General features: G+C 41.0%; 1 protein-coding gene across 1 annotated transcript in view; it reads left to right on the top strand.

Moving 5' to 3' along the window:
• Positions 1–21,159, top strand: part of sdk1a (sidekick cell adhesion molecule 1a) — a gene marked incomplete at both ends in the record, with an annotated part of 322,636 nt that overhangs the window by 263,268 nt on the left and 38,209 nt on the right. Inside the window, 8 exons of the mRNA XM_083909607.1 lie at positions 303–401; positions 2,767–2,958; positions 6,935–7,169; positions 9,788–9,938; positions 12,097–12,337; positions 12,555–12,670; positions 16,707–16,893; positions 18,675–18,773. Coding sequence (XP_083765733.1) covers positions 303–401; positions 2,767–2,958; positions 6,935–7,169; positions 9,788–9,938; positions 12,097–12,337; positions 12,555–12,670; positions 16,707–16,893; positions 18,675–18,773 — 1,320 coding nt within the window. The remainder of the gene's footprint in view (positions 1–302; positions 402–2,766; positions 2,959–6,934; positions 7,170–9,787; positions 9,939–12,096; positions 12,338–12,554; positions 12,671–16,706; positions 16,894–18,674; positions 18,774–21,159) is intronic.

Consider the following 21,159-nt stretch of genomic DNA (forward strand, 5'->3'; position numbering starts at 1 on the left):
ACATGGCATGAATATGTGAGTATGATTTGCCTTTTGGATTTATCTTGATATTTACTGTGCAATTGTGGTATTTTGAAATATCAGATCTTTCATGCATTCTCAGCTTAGGTTGAATTCAGCCTCGGCCCTTTGCTTCACTTCTCCCCTGTTGTTTCCCTCTGGAAATAAGCAGAAATGCGCATAATTTAGAGGTTAAAATTGAATGTCCAACTCAAAAGGTTGAAGAACCACCACTCAAAGAAGAAGCAAACAAGTGTCTGTCCAAATCCCTCAATATTGGTATTCTCTTTCTCTTTTCAAAGCACCTGGACCTGTTCGTCACCTGAGCTTCACTGAAATCTTAGACACATCACTCAGAGTCAGCTGGGCGGAGCCTGAAGACAAGAACGGCATCATTACTGGTGAGAAAACAACTTTAACGGTATAAGTACAAGAGTATCTCAGAGGTAAACATGGAGGGGAGGCAAGCATTTCTCATTTAGATGCACTGCAAACATTACAAAGACATAAAGCTAGTTGAAAATTATAAAATGGTAAATCTTTAAGCCATTACCTGACAACGTGCATGTGTGCATTAGTCTGTTTGATGACATGGGGCTGCACATCAGGCTCTTACTCAACAAGGCCATTATCAAGCAGCACAAGGCTGCAGGGCCTTTTCAGTCACATTTCACACTCAGGAGTGGGAAAATTGTTTTTCAATCAAGGTCACCTTGCACATTTACTCCTTTCTCCTCAACCTGCTTTTCATCCAGCACCTGGCGAGCAAGGAGACAGATGAGGGACCATTCACTCTCTCCAGGGCTTTCCACACAAGTGGCTTCTCTCTATTACACACAGTCACACACACGTTTTAAAGTGGTGGAGTGTGATGCATGACTGTGAAGATGCGAAGGGACAGACAGGGATTTTGACTGTAGTTACTCCTTCTGCTCTCCCTCCCTGCCTTTTGGCTCTGTGTATGTAGTTGTGTGTGTGCGTGTGTGCGTGTATGCGTGTATGCATGAGATCAAAACTAAATTGAGCGTTGAGTGTAAAACTACGAGGTTAAAGCAGATGTTTTAATTTAATGGCAACAGCAATTTTGTTCATATAGCTGATTTAATTTCAGAGAAATTGAATATTAAAGCCAAACAAAATATGTCAACATGTATCATGTGTTTCCATTACAATATAACACCTCGTCAACATGGGCGGAGTCATCACAGCACGGCTGCATAAAACTGCCATGACTGTTTTATAACTAGTGACAAGTACTTGTAAAGTCATTAGAATCAGTTAATTAAAAAGATTTGTTCAGCACTCCCTTCATGACCAGAGCACAGACTCCATCTGACACAGTCACTGGACTGAAATACAGCACCAGGGGTCGTGATGCGGCTCGCCGGTCTCGATCGCCGCTTTTGGCAGTGCTGTCGTTAAATACACCAGACTTCTCTGTTAAATGATGACATTTCCTTGGTAAATGTTGGAGATTAACCCACATTTTTAGGATTGTTTGGTATTTTTAACTGATCTACAGCATTGTTCGGCTTGATTCTTGTGCCGGACGTCTTGCTCATGCCTCTTCCTGTGACAGCACCCTGACCAATCAGTAGCTGGTAGACTGTCGACTTCACGCAAACTATCACCTCAGCCCATGGATGTATTATATAAACTGGATAGAGCAACGCCCCTTAGAAGGGCAATATGGATAAAGTCATCAGAACTTTCTGGCTCCATCCTTTACTAAGATCTGGAACGTCTAAGTTTGTGATTATTGTATGTGATGGAAATCTGCTTTTCTAAATAAAAAGATATTTACAAAAATAAAAGTCACTTAAAATTAACTCAAATTCACTACTTTAGGAGCACAATTAAGTTAAATTCCCAGCTCTCTCTTGCGCTGTCATTCATTATCTAGTGTTTGGAGATTGTTTGACACTCTTACCAACTACTGTCAATGAAAAGTAACTAAAGTCAGTCTGAAAAGACACTAGAAATATCACTAGAACACGTGCTGTCTTTCGAGATTTCACACAGCTCGAAAAAATAAAGAGAGGAGAAAACAAAACCTTCCTTTACTTGAATAAAGGAAAACAGATCAGTGATTGTTCCATACACACAGTCTGCTACACCAACATCCACAGCTCATTCTCGCCGTGTGTGTGTGCGCGCTGCTCACACCGCTGTTTGTGTGTGTGTGTGTGTCCGACTCCACGCCCGCAGTAAATCCAGTTACATGGATCTCACTTGTGAGGCAGGATTGTGCATTTTCTTCTCATAAAGTATTTAGGTTTATGTCAGAGAGTCGGTAGATCTGACGCTAGTGTAACGTCACAGCACAACTTACAGTCCTGTCATATGCACTACAGCGTTTTGAGTCGTTCCGGGGGGTTTCCTGTAGGCGGAGACATTTCCTGAAACAATGCAAAGAAAATGATTTTATGCCTTTTCCGTCTGGATGTGGCCTGAGAGCCTAAACGTAACCAGTTACTCATAAATGAGGTTCTGCCTTATTAGGACCAGGTTTAGGTCTTCCATACAGACTAATGGTCAGTGTTTATGTCAGAAAAAAGAGGAAACAAACACACACACACACAGTGGTATTAAGGTGGATGATTTTATTCACTGACTTGCAATCAGTACTCCACAAAGTGAACATAATCACTGCAATAGAGTGAAAAGCAGCATAAAATCTCTCTAATGTGTGTGTGAGTGACTGTGTAAATATTTGTGTGTCTATGTACAGCCTTATTAACTCCGCACGTGCTCTACTCCACACAGGCTATGTGCTGTGGTGGCAAGTGTCTGACGTAGAGTCCAGCCGCAAGGAGCACTCTCTTTCCAACTCCACCCTGCAGTACCAGCTGACGGGCCTCACCTCCACAACCATGTACACGATACAGCTGGCAGCGCTCACTGCCGCGGGACGGGGCGCCGTCACGTCCTCCACTGTCTCTACCGGAGTCCCACCAGGTAACATAAACGCATAGGCACACGACATGTGGACATGTGAAACGTCTTCAGTCCGGACTGAGGACGACTCTGACCCTGAACGGCCGAGAACCTTCGCAGACGTGGTGACAGTGATGTTAAAACAGATTCCCACTTGTTCTGTGCGTGTGAGCTCGTAGCAGACTAAATATGAATGATGAGCTCTTATGATGCCATTGTCTTTCCTCAGGCTGATAAGTGGCTGTTACTGTGCATCCATGAATCATCACCCACACAACCATCGCACACATACACAGACACACACACAACGGAGTTTACTCATTTACAGCATTTTACAGAGCCCTGTAATGTGCTCTCTGTGTGTGTGTTTATCACGTGAACACCACGCCGGTGAATGCACGATGAGTTTGTAAGACTGGACCAAGGCCAAGTTGCAATCATCATTAGTTGTGATTAACTGCAAATGACTAAGTGGGTAGATGCAAGAACTGGAGAGAAAGAGAGAGGGCAAAGAGGCTGTCAAAGAACAGAAGTGAAGAAGGAAGAACAGATAGTGAAACATAATGAGCGAAGAACAGGGTAACACACACACAAAAAAATATGCAATCTCTAAAGAACAGAAGAACAAAGTCTGGGCAGACTGGCAGGGAGGCAATTGAGGTGGAAGGAAGGGGGGAAAATTCCCCTAATGCAGCAGAATTTCTTGCTTTAACATTTTGTGATTACTAATTTATGAATAAAAGCAAAAGAAAAAAGTGAACGAAAGATGGATACAGACAGCTTTTTAGATTCAGAGGTCGGTTTATTAATTCATGAAAGCAAAAGAGTGAGGGAAAGACAGAGAAATGAAGATTAGAAGAAAAGGAGAAAAAAAGAATGAGCAGAGAGTGTTGGAGAGAGGAAACAAGAGAGATCCACTGAGCATAGATTCTTGTCTTGTTTATTTATTCATGTATTCATGGAGTTGAGAGAATTTTGTCATTCATCTGAGCAAGGCAGCTGATATCAACATTTCCACATTACAGCCTTTACAAGTTGGCTGCATGCTCTTAGAGAGCCGTGGTGGCTGATAGCTATAATTTGTCTTTTGTTGCGCACATGAACTTCACTGGATCTGGAATAAGCGTCGCCTTGTTTCCATACTAACTGAATCCAGTCATGGTATATGCTGTAGTCCTGTTGCAGTGAAACCCCCTGAGGTGTTCTACAAAATCGCTCTGATGTGCTCCGGTGCTCTGATGTGTTACTAAAGACGGCATTCGATGCAACACATCTGCTTTACAGATTTGTATTCTGCCATGTTGAGGGAATATGATGTCTGTGGTGCACGCAGCACAAATCGATGGATTACAGCACTTACACCATCCAGAGATGCAGCGCATTAACCAAACACAGTCAAGAGAAGTGGATGAAAAGTGCTCAGTCAAGGGACAGGAAAGAGCCAAGTGGTTTTTGTGGTTGCTTTTTAATTATGTAAATGTCATTAATGGAAGCAAGCTGTCATCTTTTTGAATTTGTTTGGACCTGAAGTTATAAAAACAATCAAGTAAAAATAAAAACCTGATTTCAGCTTTTTCAGCCAGAATTTCACGAGTTTTCTGCCAAATCGCTGTCAATACATTCCAACAGCTGTCAGGGAAGAAACTATGTGTGTTTATGGCACCTGAAAGAAGGAGCTTTATAACTTTTTTTGAATAAATATTATATTTGGGTTGATGATATGTTCATACAAAGCTTATTATTCCTGTGTGAGGAATTCAGCTTTAACCCCAAAGGAACAAAAATCATCAACACCATTAATTCTCTTGCTTGTTGTCGACTGAATTCAGTTTGCACGCTATAGAGGTTCAAATTAGCTGCTCGTGCCAAGAAATGGCGACAACAATGATGCTGTTGTTAGATGATTTTCTATAAACTGTAAGATAAATTAGTTGTTACTCAAGTAATGTTTTAATGTAAGTAACATTTGCCTTTGGGGGAAGACAGTTTCTCTCTAATTACCTCTGCCAAGGAGGTTCAGTTTTCCTCTTGCGTATGTTTATGCTTCTTTTTGCATTTTCCTGTCTACAATTTTTGATGGATCAATCTGTATATTTTGTGATCACCCGAGTACGTTCCCATTACATTTTTGGTAAGAATCTACCCACTGATGATATCACCAAAAATAATTCAATATTCAATAGCAGCAAAACTGCATATCTAGGATGATAATAGCTATAAGCAGGTAAAGTTCAATACAAATCCAGAAAGTATTCTGGATCCATTGGATCGAACTGTAAAAATATCAAGTGCTGGAATGTAAAACACAGGTGACAAAGTGTTTAAGCCCATGTTCATTATGTTTGTGTTCAAACTTGAGGTTTACATTTCTATTGATCACACTTACATTATGATGATACAGAACATTTCGGCATTGACTGCAGATCAAATCAGATTTGTAAGCATATCCGATCAGAATCGGATCTTCCTGACCGACTGTTCACATTATATCATGCAAGTGCGTTTGCCCTGCCCTGGAAAAACAAGTAGTCTGAACAAAATTAAAGGTGCCATATGTAAGAATGTGGCCAAAAACGGTTACTACATTCAAATTCAAAATACCGAGGTCTGTTAGGTTTCGTTTTTTGACGTAACTGGCAACCCATGGTTGCTCTGCAGCTGAGACTCTACTGACTGCAATGATTGGTAGACAGCGGTAGGTGGCGCCACATGCCAAAACATGATTTCAAAACGTAAACATGATTTGCAGTCTGCAAAATATTTTTTTTAAGGCAAATATTTTGTCTGTACTGTTGTTGTTGGTGAGTTCAGTTTGTTATATGAACATTATTCCTGAGTCTCTGTGACATATTAGGAGGATTTTATGGCCAGTTGCTTTAGATTTATTACACAATGCACCTTTAACAAAAGGGATGACATAAATGCTTACGCTTCGAAATCCTATCTGAGCGGCCTAGACGTTCAGATTGAAACAGATCTGTAAAAATCAGATCAGAATCCCATTCAAACACACCTCCATATGTGGTTTAGAAAAGATATTATGTGTTTTTTTTTAGCTGTCCAAACTGCCAAAATATCAAGCTAGGTACAATTTGGGTATGCTTAAAAATCAGATTTGGGCTGCAGCCTAAACAAGGAGATGATTTTCTCTCCTCTCTAAGCAGTCGTGCTTCTCAGGCTGTTCAGCAGCATTACCTGTTTCCTGTCACTCATTATTTCCACAGAGGTGGAACAATGTTAGGATAAGAATGGGTCAAAGATAATTTATGAGGCTCGCAGTCTACTCAGACATTTATAGGCTTTAAATGGACTTTAGTGGACTGTGCATTTAATTCACCTCTCGCCTCCACTAGCGTTCAGATTTATCCCACTGTATTGTATTGCCAACCTCAGAAATAGGAAATAAATTGCTCTGACAGAGCGAGAGATGCAGCTGTAGCATAAGTGCCTGTGCTCTCGTAAAATTACATTTTTTGTTTCTCTTTGGCCAATCTTTTAGTCGTTATAATAGAAAAAGAAAGTATTAGAGGCAATCTTGTCTCACTCCTGCTATTTTATAATTAAGTCATTGTTACGACATTAGTTCCATCCTTTTTGTTATTTTATCTAATGAGTCATGTTTGACACTTTTGTCAGATTATATGTATTTTTATCTGTTCGTGGAAAAGTCACACACTGTATTTGTTTTGTTCTCTCCCTTTGAAAATCCACCACACTGTGATGGTGCAGTGTTTGTTCTGTGTTTGTTTTTTTTGTCCACCTTGTTTCTGTAGCACCAGCAACAGAGGTGGTTTGTATCTCAAATAATTTGTATCATACTATAGAAACATAAATAATGTAGTGCAAAAACCTCATAAATAGCATTACTGCGTGAGCAACAATCCGACAGATTTTGGTCATAAATTGTTTATTTATCGTCTGAAATATGATGGTGACCTCCCTGCTGCGAAATTCTCAAAGATTTCTTATCTTGTTTTGTTTTGTTTTCTGCTCGTAGAACTTCCCGGAGCACCGTCCAATTTAGTCATCTCCAACATCAGCCCTCGGACAGCAACGCTGCTGTTCCGGCCGGGTCCCAACGGAAAGACGGAAATATCACGATGGATTGTGGAAGGACAGGTAGTAAAGGAGGATGGGAAGGAGGAGACCTGGAGAGTTGTCTACCAGAAAGACAACCGACCGGAAGCAGACACACTGGAGATCCCTGACCTCACTCCGTTCACTCAGTACAGGTAAGCAGCAAGCACAGCAGCGTCGTCACATCACACCACAGCCACCCAAACTCTTTCTCACGCACTCGTCGAACACTCCTCCAGTTTCTGCAGTATTGCAGCACTCAGGTGACGGTAGATAAATCACACAGACACGCAGAGAGACGTTTCCATCAGAGATTTTTTTTCCGTTTGTCAGCACCTTCACGGCTGCTACATGCAGATCCTACACTACACCTCCACTTTACACCCAGCTCCAAAATTAGCTGAAAGGAAGGAGAGGGGACGACGGGGTCGAGGGGAAGGGAAGACACAAAGGCATAAGAGAGGAGGAGAATAAGAAATAAAGTAAATGAGGAGTTTCTATAATCCCAGCTCAAGGGCCAAGGGGAGACTGCACTTAGTAAATGTGGTCTATAGCCTCTCTGAACAGCTTCTCCCTCTCCATTTCTCTATCTATATGTCTATCTATCTGCTGTATTTGTCAGTCTATCTGTCTATCTCTGCCACTTGCTCTTTGTATCTTCGTCTTCATTTGTAATAGGATTGCGGTGTGTGTGCACACTCACAGGGATTATGTTGTGACAAGCGACACCACTGGGACATTAGATGAAGTGATGCACTTGTCGGTGCTTTTTATCCCCGGCTTTAAGTTCCTCTTTATACCGCACTCTCAGTCTCCCAATGCAGGGACGAGAGCTCATAGATGTGGAGTCTCTCACATGCACTCGGCGCACTCACACTTTTTTTTTTTTTGTGTCATTCACACCCACGCTGAAGCATGGATGGATTGACAAGTAACAAAAGTAAAAAATGCTCTCTTGTGGCTGTGTATCTGTGTGTCAAGAGGTCGGCATTATTATGTCCTTTACTTTCTGAGGCTGAAATTTGAATTAATGCAATTCAACAGCCTTTTCAGAAGTCCTCTCACTAGAGTCACACTTCAAGGATGCCACTGAGGAACTTTTTTTTTTATTAGAGAGCAAAAATCTCAAATATCACAAATGTTATCATGAGAAGTGTCAGGTCTTCCCAGTGGATTTCTTGTAAACCTGTTGGTGTTTTGAATGCTTGTCCGATAAGTAAGTGGTTTGCTGATTTGCTCCATTTAAAGCGGACCTAGACCGGATGTTTTTTGGTGTGTATCTGCATCCTTACCTTGTTTAAGAAGCCCTGAAGGTTCTAAACAAACAGTTCAGCCACTGCTGACAACGCTGTGTTTTACTGTAATCTCGGGCTCAGCGAGATCTCTGAAAAAACCCGGTCCGGTTACGTAAACAGCGGTTCTCCGGAACAGCAGATCCTCCTGCTCCGGGCACTAGTCTGGGCACATCCGGTTGCGTACATTGAACCGCAGAAGAAGAAGAACGTCCGTTGTGGAGGTGTTTCACGAGCGACAGTGTCTTCTGACTCCGGGTCAAAGTCATAAAAGGGACTGCGGCGGGGAGTCGTGAAGAAGCTATTTTTAAACATTGTTAAAACAATGTTTTGATAATGAGTAGCAGTGCATCCACCGTTCCAGAGGGGGAAGCTGCACTTCTGAGAGCTGGTGTGCTGAATATGTCACTTCCGGGTACTGGCCAATCACAAGACTCTGTCTTCTGGGTGTGAGAGTTGAGTCTGAAATATCGCGGCTGGGCAACAGCGTCAGAAAAGAGGATTTCTATCGGCTCGTTTACAGCAACTAGGAGGTTTTCGACCATAAATCAAGTTAATGTATGTAAGTAGACCTCCATAACTAACATATATGTGCAACAGGACCACTCTGTGTGAGCTTTAACAAAGAAATCATTACGCGTGAACAATGTCGGTTTGTGGACAAGACAGAACATTGTGAAGACAACTGAACTGAGCAACTGTTTGATTAATCAAGAAAATAATCAACTGATAATTTGTTATGAAAATAATCCTTGGATGCAGCTCTACTCTATTGCTTTGGGTTTTACTACCAAAATACCATAAAAATGGACTTAAATGTCCAACTTGATGTCCTTTTGACTGCCGTCTTCAGTCATCTCAGCAGGTCCTTGGTTTTGGTTGCTTATTAGTGACAAGCACGACAGAAGCCCTACATGTGACTTGGTTAAAAACAACTGTGTTTCAAGCAACAGCCCCAAACACACAACATGAAACCTTCTGGTTGATAGGGGTTTCTTAAAAAGTTAGTCAGTTGTGTCTTTTTTGGGCGAAACACCCTCATTAATGCATTTAGTAAAGGAGCCATTTATTCACAGACAAACGGCGTAACCTCACAAGCAGAGACGACTCGACTGCCGCTAAGTGGAGTTCTGGCTCCTGTTTGGATAAAGTGATTTAAGAGATTTATTCAAAAGGCAAACAGTGATTTCTCTTAGATGTAATTTCAGACAACTGAAACTTGCCAAGCGCTCTTCATCAGTAATCAGTGTCAGAACACAGAGCTCATTTTACTAAACAATTTCAATAACTTTAACATTCATCTACAGTAGAAGCAAGTGTTTTGTAGAAGTAAGTTCCTAATTGATATGTATTTTTTTCAGACTTTGGATCCTCCTCGTAAAGTCACACTAGACAACAGTTTCCATGACAAAATATCAAATAAGCAAAATTAAACTGAATCAAAATGGACTTTTACATTTATTTATTTTTTTCTCCACCAGGTTCCGGATGCAACAAGTGAACATTGTCGGGGCCAGTCCTATGAGCGCCCCCTCCAGGCTAATTCAGACGCTACAGGCAGCCCCTGACACTTATCCCTCCAACCTCACCCTGCTATCTGCTACACAGACCAGCCTGCGCTTCAGCTGGAAGGTACTAAAAAAAAAAACACAGAGAGAAACTTACTTTGCCCCGTTACACAGCTTGAAACTGTGCTTATTTGACTGATGGGGGATTTTCTTTGCTCTGTGTGTGTGTGTGTGTGCATATGTGCATACATGTGTGCTCACCAGCAGCAGGACCGAACAGCTTGAGTGGATGACAGCCTATAATCAGTGTCTCTCCTGGTTATCACTGCTAAAACTAATCTGTCACATTTCCCATTCACCCTGCGGACCACGAGCAGCACAAACTGCAATATAATTTCCCCCTCACTGTCTTTTCTTTTTCACTCTTGTTCCTGCCCTCCGTTCATCCCCCTTCCCCCCTTCTATTATAACATAAATGGAGGGCAGAGTATTTTCCATTTAAGAGCTGGAATGAGAAAAAGAGCCTGTCAAATCAGACACAGACACTGAGGCACTGTGCACTACCTATGCAGCATGCTAATGGGATTTTACCTGCATGTTAGTGCCCAGCCTGAGCTACAGTGTGCTAGGTTTTCTGCTGTAGTGGAACCATCACAAAGGTTTTAGCTAAGGCTATTATTCTAAGCTGCATATTAAGGATAATAAAGCTAATGTGACATTCTGTATTATGGCTCCTAAATGCTCAGCTGAGCTAAATCACTGGGGTATTTAAAATGACTGGGTGTCTTACTTACTTATATGTTTCACAGCACAGAGCAAGCACTGTACAGACTTGTTTAAAATCATCAGTGGAATTCTATACTGTGAGCAAACTAAAATGGTTTTTCGGGGAACACAAAAATGTATGCGGCAGTGATGCGTTATGACATAGGTGGTCACGGGCAGAGAAGATGAGGTGAGAGTCAGGAGGAGACAGGAAATGAGAAAGACAAGTCAAAGAGGATGACAGCGGGTGAATAAGCCGGGAGAAAAACTGGAGAGACAGAGACGCCAGGATGAGGAAATGTCAAAGAAGAGAAAATTGTAAAAAGTTTTTTTTTGGATTTAATTTAGAGTTTGACACATCACACATTCTTGAAAAAATGCAAAAAAATGCTTTTCTCTCATGAGTTGCACTTATGAGTCTTTTTATACAGTATACGCAAGACTTAACCTTGAGATGCCACTTATACTGTTGGGACCCACGTTTCTTTATGAGGAGAGGAAAATGTAATATTTGTCAGGAAGACAGTAGTCTAACAATATATACAGCGGAAAATACAATACATAATATACACAGTACAAAGCCATCATACACCATACTTTGTCACTGTCATACCAGCAAGCGTCATCTCTCCGGACAAATTAAGATGGTTGTGTTTTTATTCGCAACCACTGGAGGATAAAAAGTATACAATCTTCACATATTATGTTTGTTTATTTGTTTGTCCAGCTTATGTGTGACAGGGTCCTACTCGGGCTTAAAGGTGCCATATGTAAGAATGTGGCCAAAAACGGTAACTACATTCAAATTCAAAATACAGAGGTCTTTTAGGTTAATTTTTTGACGTAACTGGCAACCCGTAGTTGCTCGGCAGCTGAGACTCTACTGACTGCAATGATTGGTAGATGGCGGTAGGTGGCGCCACATGCCAAAACATGATTTGCAGTCTGCAAAATATTTCTTTTAATGCAAATATTTTGGCTGCACTGTTGTTGTTGATGAGTTCACTTTGTTATATGAACATTATTCCTGAGTCTCTGTGACATATTAGGAGGATTTTATGGCCAGTTGCTTTAGATTTATTACATAATGCACCTTTAAAATCTTAAGATCTAAACCTAAACCCTCTAAACATTGTCAATAAATGCAGTTTGAAGAAAACACTCCTACCCAAGGAGTATTAAGACACTTTATATTTCATATAATACAGAAATACACATATGTTTGTATTAAACAGTATTGTTATATATACAATGATAGTACCACTTGATGATAGTTATGTGGAACTGTGTCATATTTTTTTAAATATTTGTAATGTTTCAGGATTATCATATTACTGTACGGCATGAAGAAAAATGCTCTGCTCATTTTGCCTCAGTGACACGAGCCCAGACAGAAACCCGCTACCAAAATAACTCATAAGAACCTAAATTATACCCATATGTTTTTGTCACCTCACCTGAGTTCATGTCAAAGTCAAAAACTCTGATCTGCCCCCCTCCCCTTTGTTACTGTCCAGCCTCTTCCTGAGTCTGAGTTCAACAGCAGCCCAGAGACTGTAGGCTACCGGCTGCGGGTGTGGAGGACAGACGGGCAAGGGGAGGACAGAACCGAGGATGTGGACGGAGCTCGTGGAACCACTGAGACCACCGTAGAGGGTCTGAAACCCTGGTCCCAGTACCAGGTTCAGATACAGGCCTACAACTCCATAGGACCTGGGCCCTGGAGCAACACCGTCGCTGCAAACACAGCAGAATCTGGTACAAAGCACCACAGACCTGATTCACCCCTGTTTGCTGGTGTTTTTTCCAACAGCACAAACCTCTCTCTGCCCTAAATATGTTAAAGATTGAGGGAGAGATGGAGCAGGAAGGGGATGAGATGATTTAGATAAAATCAAAGGGTGGTTTTTGAGAGTGAAGTAGCACTGAGCTCTCTCTCTCTCTCTCTCTCACTGTGTGTGTGTGTGTTCTCTAGTTCCATCTGGCTCTCCAGTTAATGTGACTGCTGAGGCAGTGAGTTCCACCCAGATCCTACTCACATGGACTTCTCTTCCTCGGGCTCAGAAAAATGGAGTCATACTTGGATATAAGGTATTTAATCTCTCACACACACACACACACACACACAAAACCCTAGTCTGGTACTTTCACTTGACCCTCTCAGCCCATTATCATTTCCCCCCAACACCTTTACACACAGTTGCACACTGGCATGGACACACAAATGTCTAATAGTGCAAGCATGATGTAACATCCTGTAACTGCTCTAGTTTGTTCTTCTTCTTTAAAAGCATCCAGGGCGAGGGTGGGAGTGTGTGGGCTCATACATTCAGGTGAATAAGGCTTTAATGTTTAATACACTTTCTTGAAACAGCTTGTATCATGATGTAGTACAATAGCTGTATTATATATTTATGAAAGCATGGAGAATAATCCATAAAGCCTTCTGGTTTATTTTGAGGGGTATTTAACATTGTAAGCCTGAACTTTTAAAGCATACATGCACAAGATTCTGTGTTATTCACATCCAGACTTAGAATCCACACACACACACACACACACACACACACACACACACACATTACCTTTAAATCTATCAACATTTGCCATTTAAACCTCATAATTTGTTGCACTTCCACACAAGGTTGAATTGTTCTGTCTGTCTGTCTGTCTGTCTGTCTGTCTGTCTGTCTGTCTGTCTGTAACCACCAGTGGTGGCAAAACTGTCACATTCTAATGTGCAGGCTTCTAAAGAACAAAAAGCTGGATAAATATCAGAGATTGTGAAGTGGATGGTGCAACCATTTTTACACGAGTGCATCACTTACTCACAGTCACACCTCTCCTTTTACACTCTCTGTAGTTTCACCTGTTTTTTTTGCAGACTCCCACGCAGTTTCCAGGTTTTTTTCCCCCTCTTTTTTTCAATGTGTGCTTCTTTCTTGTTTGATTTTAATATCAAGAGTTGACAAGCATTCATTTTTCTCATCCTGTGCCGTAGCCTCCCTCGACATATTTAGGAAAGTAGATTTAATAAAGAGAAACCTACTTCCAAATTTTTTTTTTGCCAGTACAGTATAAACTAGTAGCTTTTAAAGTATTTTTAAAATGTGCAAAATTCAGGTCATATGATCTACCATGCCCAAAGCACATCACACTCCCGGTCTGTGTGTTTTCTCCGAGCAGCAGGCCTACCATCTATCACCAATCTACAGCTAACAGCCGAGAAGTGGCTGCCAGCAGCAGCTCTTCAACACTCTCTATCCCCATGTACATGTAATTCTCCAGCCTCCTGCCATGTGCTACTGATTACTATTTCTGTTTTTAGACACTTAAGAGATGACATTTTCTTTCAAAATGGTCTCAAGTGAGGCAGGGGGTTCTTGACACGCATTCAAATTGGAGCCTGTTGCCACAGGAGGTACAGTGTGTGATTTTTTTTTTTTTTTTTTTTCGAGTGGGCACTCATTTTTTAATGGATGCCTCAGTAAAAATATGGTCATGTTTTCTTCCCATTTTTTTATAAAATCCCACATAAAAAAACTAAAATAAGAATGAATTGTCCATGTAGACTGTAAAGGTGCTCATGAATGTGGGTGGTTTCTATTTCTCAATGTGATGATACACATTTACATTATACTATATTTATTTGGCAAAAATTAAAATAAAAAAAAAGCAGTATATTTGTAACTATTGTCCTGTGTCACTTTGCTGCATATTCAGACAACCAGCAGTTATGGAATATGTGCGGCTTAATGCTATATCTATTTTTAGTTCTTTTTCCAACTCTGTTATAGTCTACTACGCTAAATCCTGAGGGAAATGCCTGTCATCATCAGCCGTTAAATGCTCCATTATGTTCCCCGGGTAGTTGCTAACTTTGTTTACATTTTGTTGTCAGGTAGATGGCACACAAACAAACAAGTTCTTTGCACATCTATTTCCAGAGGCAGGTGTGTGGGAGACCAGTGACAGAACTCAAACAGCACTGTTTTGTTTTTCTACAGACCTCCATCAGGCAAATGTTTGGAAGTGAAGAGTAGGCTTAAATGTGCGTTTCTGTGACCTCTGACAAACCACATCGCCACAGGTGTAGTGTATTTTAACTAAACAGATGTTATATTATGCTACATTGTACAAACTACATCGTCTTCAGTGGCCTGCTTTTTGGCCCAACGATCCCAATTATTATTATTTTTTTGAGGACAATATTTTATTTTAAGTCGTCACTGTTAGGAAAGTTAATTAGATTCCTGTCTGAAGTTTGGATAAGACTCCTGCTGTGAGGCTGCAGATACCACTGAGAGAGAGAGAGAGAGAGAGAGAGAGAGCGGTGCTGTCACCTGCTCTCTGTTAGCTAAACCAGTGCTGTATTTGTGTACAACATCTCATTAAACTGTGACCGAGATGGTGAAAATAACACTTGTCTTCATTTTGAACAGGTGCTCGAACAACTGTTGTGATTGTTAAGTTAATTTTTTTCACACACTGTGCAATCGTGAGTGAGTGTGTTAGAATGGGCAGAGGACAAAAGAGTGGGTCAAGACAAGGCATTGTTTTAAAGTATGACCAAATATATCAAATGCAGGTCATGAAATACAGCAGTGTTTCTCAGTACTGGTCCTGGGGGCCCACTGCCTTGCACGCTTTAAACCAGGGCTATTCAACTAAAATTTCCGGAGGGCCAGCTTTTCGGAAGGCTGTCCAGCCAGTTGGCCGGTAAAACCCCTGTACTACTATTTTGTGTTGCATGTACAGTAAAAGGATACAAATAGATACAAAAAGTTATAAATTATTTTGCACTTATTTAATGAAATGGCTGCTAGTTTTGTGCAAAAAAAGGTAAGTAACAAAACCACCAACATTCAGGTACAATACAATTTGCGTATAGTGCAAAAAGGTTACAGTTACAGTACAACCAAGATTCAGTCACAATAGGCTTTTACAAAATTAGAGGTAACAATATAAACAACATTAAGGTGCGATGGCCACAATAGGCTATTTTTGCAGAAATATAAGTAACAGTACCAACAAGACACAGGTACCGCTACAGTTGGCTCATAGTGCAAAATATTCTGGTACATACATAGGCTGCCTACAATTATAGCTGTACTAGTATTTGCCAAGAAGGGATGCAAAGTGTCGCAAAGTGCCAGAAATAGGCGAAGATATGGTTTTATTGGCTTTTTAATAATACATTAATTATTTATGGGTTAATGGGCCGTGGTCCGGTCCAAATTGCTTGAAGGGCCGGTTCTGGCCCCCGGGCCTTAAGTTGAATAGCCTTGTTTTAAATGTTTCCCTGCTCCAACAGACCTGATTCAAATAGTCAACTCATCAACAAGCCTGGTCACGACCCATTTATTTGAATCAGGTGTGTTGGAGGAGGGAAATACCTAAAAAACATATGCAGGGCACTGGATCCTGAGGCCCAGGATTGAGAAACACTGAATTACGGTATGATTGAGGTGAGGGTCTGATTGCTGGCCTCTGGTCTGGATTGAGAAATCCATAATCTTTAGTAACTTGTGGAACACAATTTGCAATCATTCAGTCCCTGAGGAGGCAATAGAAGAAAAGAGCATGACTCCAGTATGCCTGCCTTTTGTTTCAGTAGCTTGTCATGGTCACCACCTATTCAGTACCACAAACACTAGCAGATGTCATGATGATCATTCTAACTGCATATCGCGCTTTTGTGCTCACCGATCATTTGTTTTAGTCGTCTTGTGATGTGTGAGTCCGCAATCCCTTGTTTGGTAACAATGCTGTTGACTTTTGGGTGTTTTTCCCTAAACGCACCGACTGTAAAACCTGCCCTATGGAAGCAACTGTAGTGCTGTGTTGCAAAAGAGTTGCTAACTTCAAGTTGCTAAGCTCTTCTGGGAACTGTGTATATTATTGTCTGTGGGTTTATCACTGAGTGACCTCCTTGTTGGCAATGTCAAAGCCTCAAATATTATACATTAGTCACACAGGATTGGGGATGGGTGGTACAGGCGGGGTAGAAAATTCAACATATTGAGAGATTGACAAATGAACTGTTATATCACCAGCTTAATAATTGAAACCATAAATAATTGTAAATAAAGATGTGATTTGTTTGTGTTTTGTCCTCTGTGTTTAGGTGTTGTCCAATGAGAAGGATTCAGAAAGTGCCCCCAGTGTTCATGTGGTAAAAGGAGCAGGGAATGTGTCACTGCTCCTCAGGAGTCTCCAGCAATACACCGTGTACATGCTGCAGGTGCTGGCGTACACACAGATCGGTGACGGCCCACTCAGCAACCCCATACCGCTACGAACCAAAGAAGATGGTAGGACCTTTCTCTGTGTCTCCATGTGATCGCTGACCTTTCTGTCCAGCGCTTTGTTCAACACTTTTGCCTGCGTCTCACCTCGGTAGCTGTTTTTCACCTCAGCTGTCAGTGCAACCTTTCTTTCCACCACTTCACTGGTCACCCACCAGATTCAGTTTACCCATCAGATTCCACTCCCTTCACAGCCGAAACATGGAGAACACACAGTGTGTGTGTGTGTGTGTGTGTGTGTACACAAATTTTTATCTTTGTGTGGTCCAAAAAAAAACCACATAAAACATGTCTTTGTGGGGACATGTTGACTGTTCCTCACAACTTTTTAAGGCCTTTTTTTCAGGGTTAGACATGGTTTTAGGGTTAGGGTTAGAATTGGGTTTATGTTATGGTCAGGTTAGGGCAGTGGTTCCCAAACTTTTCACAGTCCTGTACCATGGGGATCTCCAGCCTTGTACCCCTGCTCTTGTGCACTATATATATATATACACACACACATATATGTTTTATATTTTTGACAGAAGCGTAATGCTGTTTGCTGTTTGCAAATCGTGTTTCCTTAGTGACGTTTTTGTTTCTTTTGTACCTCCTCCATTACATTGCGCATTACTGGGAATCACTGGGCTCGGGTAAGGGTTAAGAGTCAGGCACTGAGTTAGGGTAAGGGGCTTAGGGAATGCATTATGTTAATGATGTGTCCTCACTAAGATATGAAAACATGTTTGTGTGCACGTCAGTCGTAGTAAGGATCCTCCATGGATATATATTATAAGATCTGGATAGAGCACCGCCCCTTTGGCTCCGTTCATTCCCATGAAAGCTGCTCGCCCAGCTCATATGATGGAAAGGTTTCTGACTTCTGACACATTTCTCGTAAAGTTTTCGTATCTTTGGTGTGCTCGTACACAGCTGGGACGTCAGACAGATTTTTGGGGGCTTATTATTGCCTTTAGGAAGGTTTTACAGATTTTAATTAAAATATAATATAGAATATAAAGATCTATAAATGTCAATCTCCATTTCTCGAGCCGCATGAGTATTTTTTTGTTGCAGTACCACAAATGGCCACAAGGAAAATTGTCTTCAAGGCAGAGGGGGCGGTGCTCTATCCAGTTCTTATAATACATCCATCCCTAGCCCCTAACCCTAACCCTAAAACTAGGTCTTAACTTTACAGATGAGAGCGGACCCGACAAAATGCTCACACCGTATGGTTCATACATTTTTTTGGTCCTCACAAAGCCTCACATATAAGGACACACACACACACACAAACTCATACACGCTCATCCGCTATCGAACAGTGTCACGTTTGAAAAGATTTTCTCATTTCAGGATGAAGTAAGAAATGGGGAAGTCAATTCCAGGCAATGAATAATGAACCTCTGAAACTGTCTGTCATACTTAAACATACACACACACACACACACACACACACACACGCACACACACGGTCACGCTGACATGTATTTGGTGGTGTGGAACACGTGCCTTTATCACAAACAAAGACAGAGTCAGTGTGATGGATGTTCAGAGAAAATTACATTTTCTATTTTGTGTCTTTTAGAAGTGCCTCTTAAATATGTATGTGTGTGGAGATCACAAATGCCCATACGTCTTGTCTTGCTAATGTATTAGAATATACTCTATATAAGTGCCTGATATTACGCCGCTCTTTTTCTCATTTCATCGCTTTGAAGAAGTTCTTCTGAGCTTCTCTTTATAAATAAGTTATTATACTTTAATTCTCCTGCCAACTCCCTTCTCTAATTTTCTCTCCGCAGTCCCAGGTCCTCCTGTCAGGATGATGTTTCCAGAAGTTCGATTGTCGTCGGTTAGGGTGGTTTGGCAGCCACCCACAAACCCCAACGGCGTCATATTAGGTACGAAGACACACACACACACAAGAAAGCAAATATTTCATAATCACATTTAACTCATAAGCTAAAGTTTTATGCTTGTAGTCACAATAGATTTATTTTCAATTGCTGAGGGATAGAGCTGGGCGTACACAGGGAATGAGTTAGCAGTTTTAAACACGTGAACACACAGAGACCTACACACACACACACACACACACACACCACTGTGATCTTTCAAGGGAAGGAAGGAAGTAAAAGGCGTAAAATGGGAAAGAGCTGATTCTGTATTTAGCTTTCAAACAGGGGTCAGCTCTTTCTATCCTCCACTTCACTGCCAAGGTTTGTTGTTATTTATGTTCATTTGTGTGTGTGCGTGCATCTGTGTGCGCGTCCGTGCGTGTGCCAGTCATCAAGATCGTACCTGGGAAAAGGGCTATTATACCTGCTGAAGCAAGACAGCATTCCTAATGCATACATAAACACATACACAAACACACAGAGGTCCACACATAAAACTTGTTTCTGAAACTGAAGGGAACAGATAGAACAGATGAAGGGACACAATCGACAAAGAGGCGAGAAGAATGTGAAAGCTGCTGAGCTAGAAAGAGAGAACAGACGGGAAGGGACAGGAGAGGAGATGTATGGAGGTGAGCAGAGGGACAGTGTGTGTGTGTGTGTGTGTGTGTGTGTGTGTGTGTGTGTGTGTGTGTGTGTGTGTGTGTGTGTGTGTGTGTGCTGCACACAATAACGGGGTGAGAGGTGTAGTATTTGTCCTCTCAGTGGGGGAAGAAAGCGGGGATAGTGTGAGTGATGTGTGACTGTATTGTAAGCAGGAGGACATTTAGTGCGACATCACTCTGTGACAGGGGAATGAGTGGGAGGGCGAGTCTCTCTCCATCACCGGAACACACAAACAGGCTGTCCTGCTGTGTCCTTGCTGCATGAGTGTGAATGTGTGTATGTGTGGGGGGGGGGGGGGGGGGTGTGCGTGCGTGCGTGTGTGTGTTCTCATGCAGATACAAATAACTGTGTTGTCCCCATTTCTTTTGCTGCTCATTACGTCCTTATTTCTCCATAGGTGTTTTAACCCTTTTTGGGAGCATGGACATGGAGGAGAAATTTGGCACTGGGCAAATTTCTCCTCCATGTACGACCTTAATGTGCACGCAAAACATCCCAGTGGCAAATCAAGACAAAATGTATCCCATTTCCATGCAACATCATTTTGTGCACAAAATTAAATATTATATAATATAATTCCAAAAATGACTTTTTTTCAATTGAATTTTTAAACATTTTCTCCCAAAGCCACAGCTGAATTGTATACTTGAGGTTTGAGAATGATTAACCTGAAGTCACACAGCTCTAATCACAAGCAAACATCTCGTATTTTACTGTCCATGAAACTGCGCTCAGTTTGACTCGGCCATGTCTAATAAGTGAACTCTGCCATAGCAATTTGAATGTTTTATGTACTGTACGAAAAACTATAGTAATGGATTGTGTTGGCTCATGGAATATCCAGTGAATGGAGAGACAATGATCTAAAAAACTTTATTAGTTTGGCAATTTGTTTACGGATTTTCTATGAACTTAAAAAAAATAAAAAAAATAAAAAATACAATCTTAAAAAATCGTTATAGTAAACACAGGAGTAAATTAATAGAGGATATCAATTGTATATAATTGTAATTGTATATAATATGCATTACAGCCTTAGTATAACAGGGTGTCCGTGTGGTCTTAAAAAGTATTAAAAGTTAATAAATCAATTTTGGGAAAATTAAGGCCCTTAAAAAGTATTAATAAGTATTCAATTTTTACGCAACTTGCGACAGCTATGCGCTCCTCCTGGCTCAAAATAATATCAGAAATCGCTCCAAAATAATAAATGATGAATAAACTCCAAAATGGTGACTAATTGAGTTAAAGTGTTACTTGTTTATTTTAATAAACCTTGACTTTGGTTTAATTTATTCTTTCGAGCTTTGTTCCTTTGTTTGGTTGTAGAGTTAATTGCAAACTAAAACTGTTTTGTAAGTTAAATATGTGTTTGCTGATTACAGCTTGAAGTGGCGATAAGGTCTTAAAATATTTTGAGAAGGTCATGAAAATGTCTTAAAAAGGTATTGAAGATAACTTCAGGATTCCTGCATATACCCTGTATAATTATACATAGATTATTTTGCAAAACTATGCATGGAGATTTAACACTGTATACTGTACAAGTTATATGTCTTGGAATATGAGAGATGAGGCGATGGATGGACAGAGTCACGGCTCATTGCTACCTGTAGTGGTTGCATGCTCTGCTCAGGCTGTCTCCTGCATTTTATTAAAAAGCTTTCACCTCTGAGTAACATTTACATGCCATTGTAGTACAAAGAATCTACAGCTACTTATC

The sequence above is a fragment of the Microchirus variegatus genome (assembly GCF_963457635.1).
Source record: "Microchirus variegatus genome assembly, chromosome: 23".
Taxonomy (NCBI): domain Eukaryota; kingdom Metazoa; phylum Chordata; class Actinopteri; order Pleuronectiformes; family Soleidae; genus Microchirus; species Microchirus variegatus.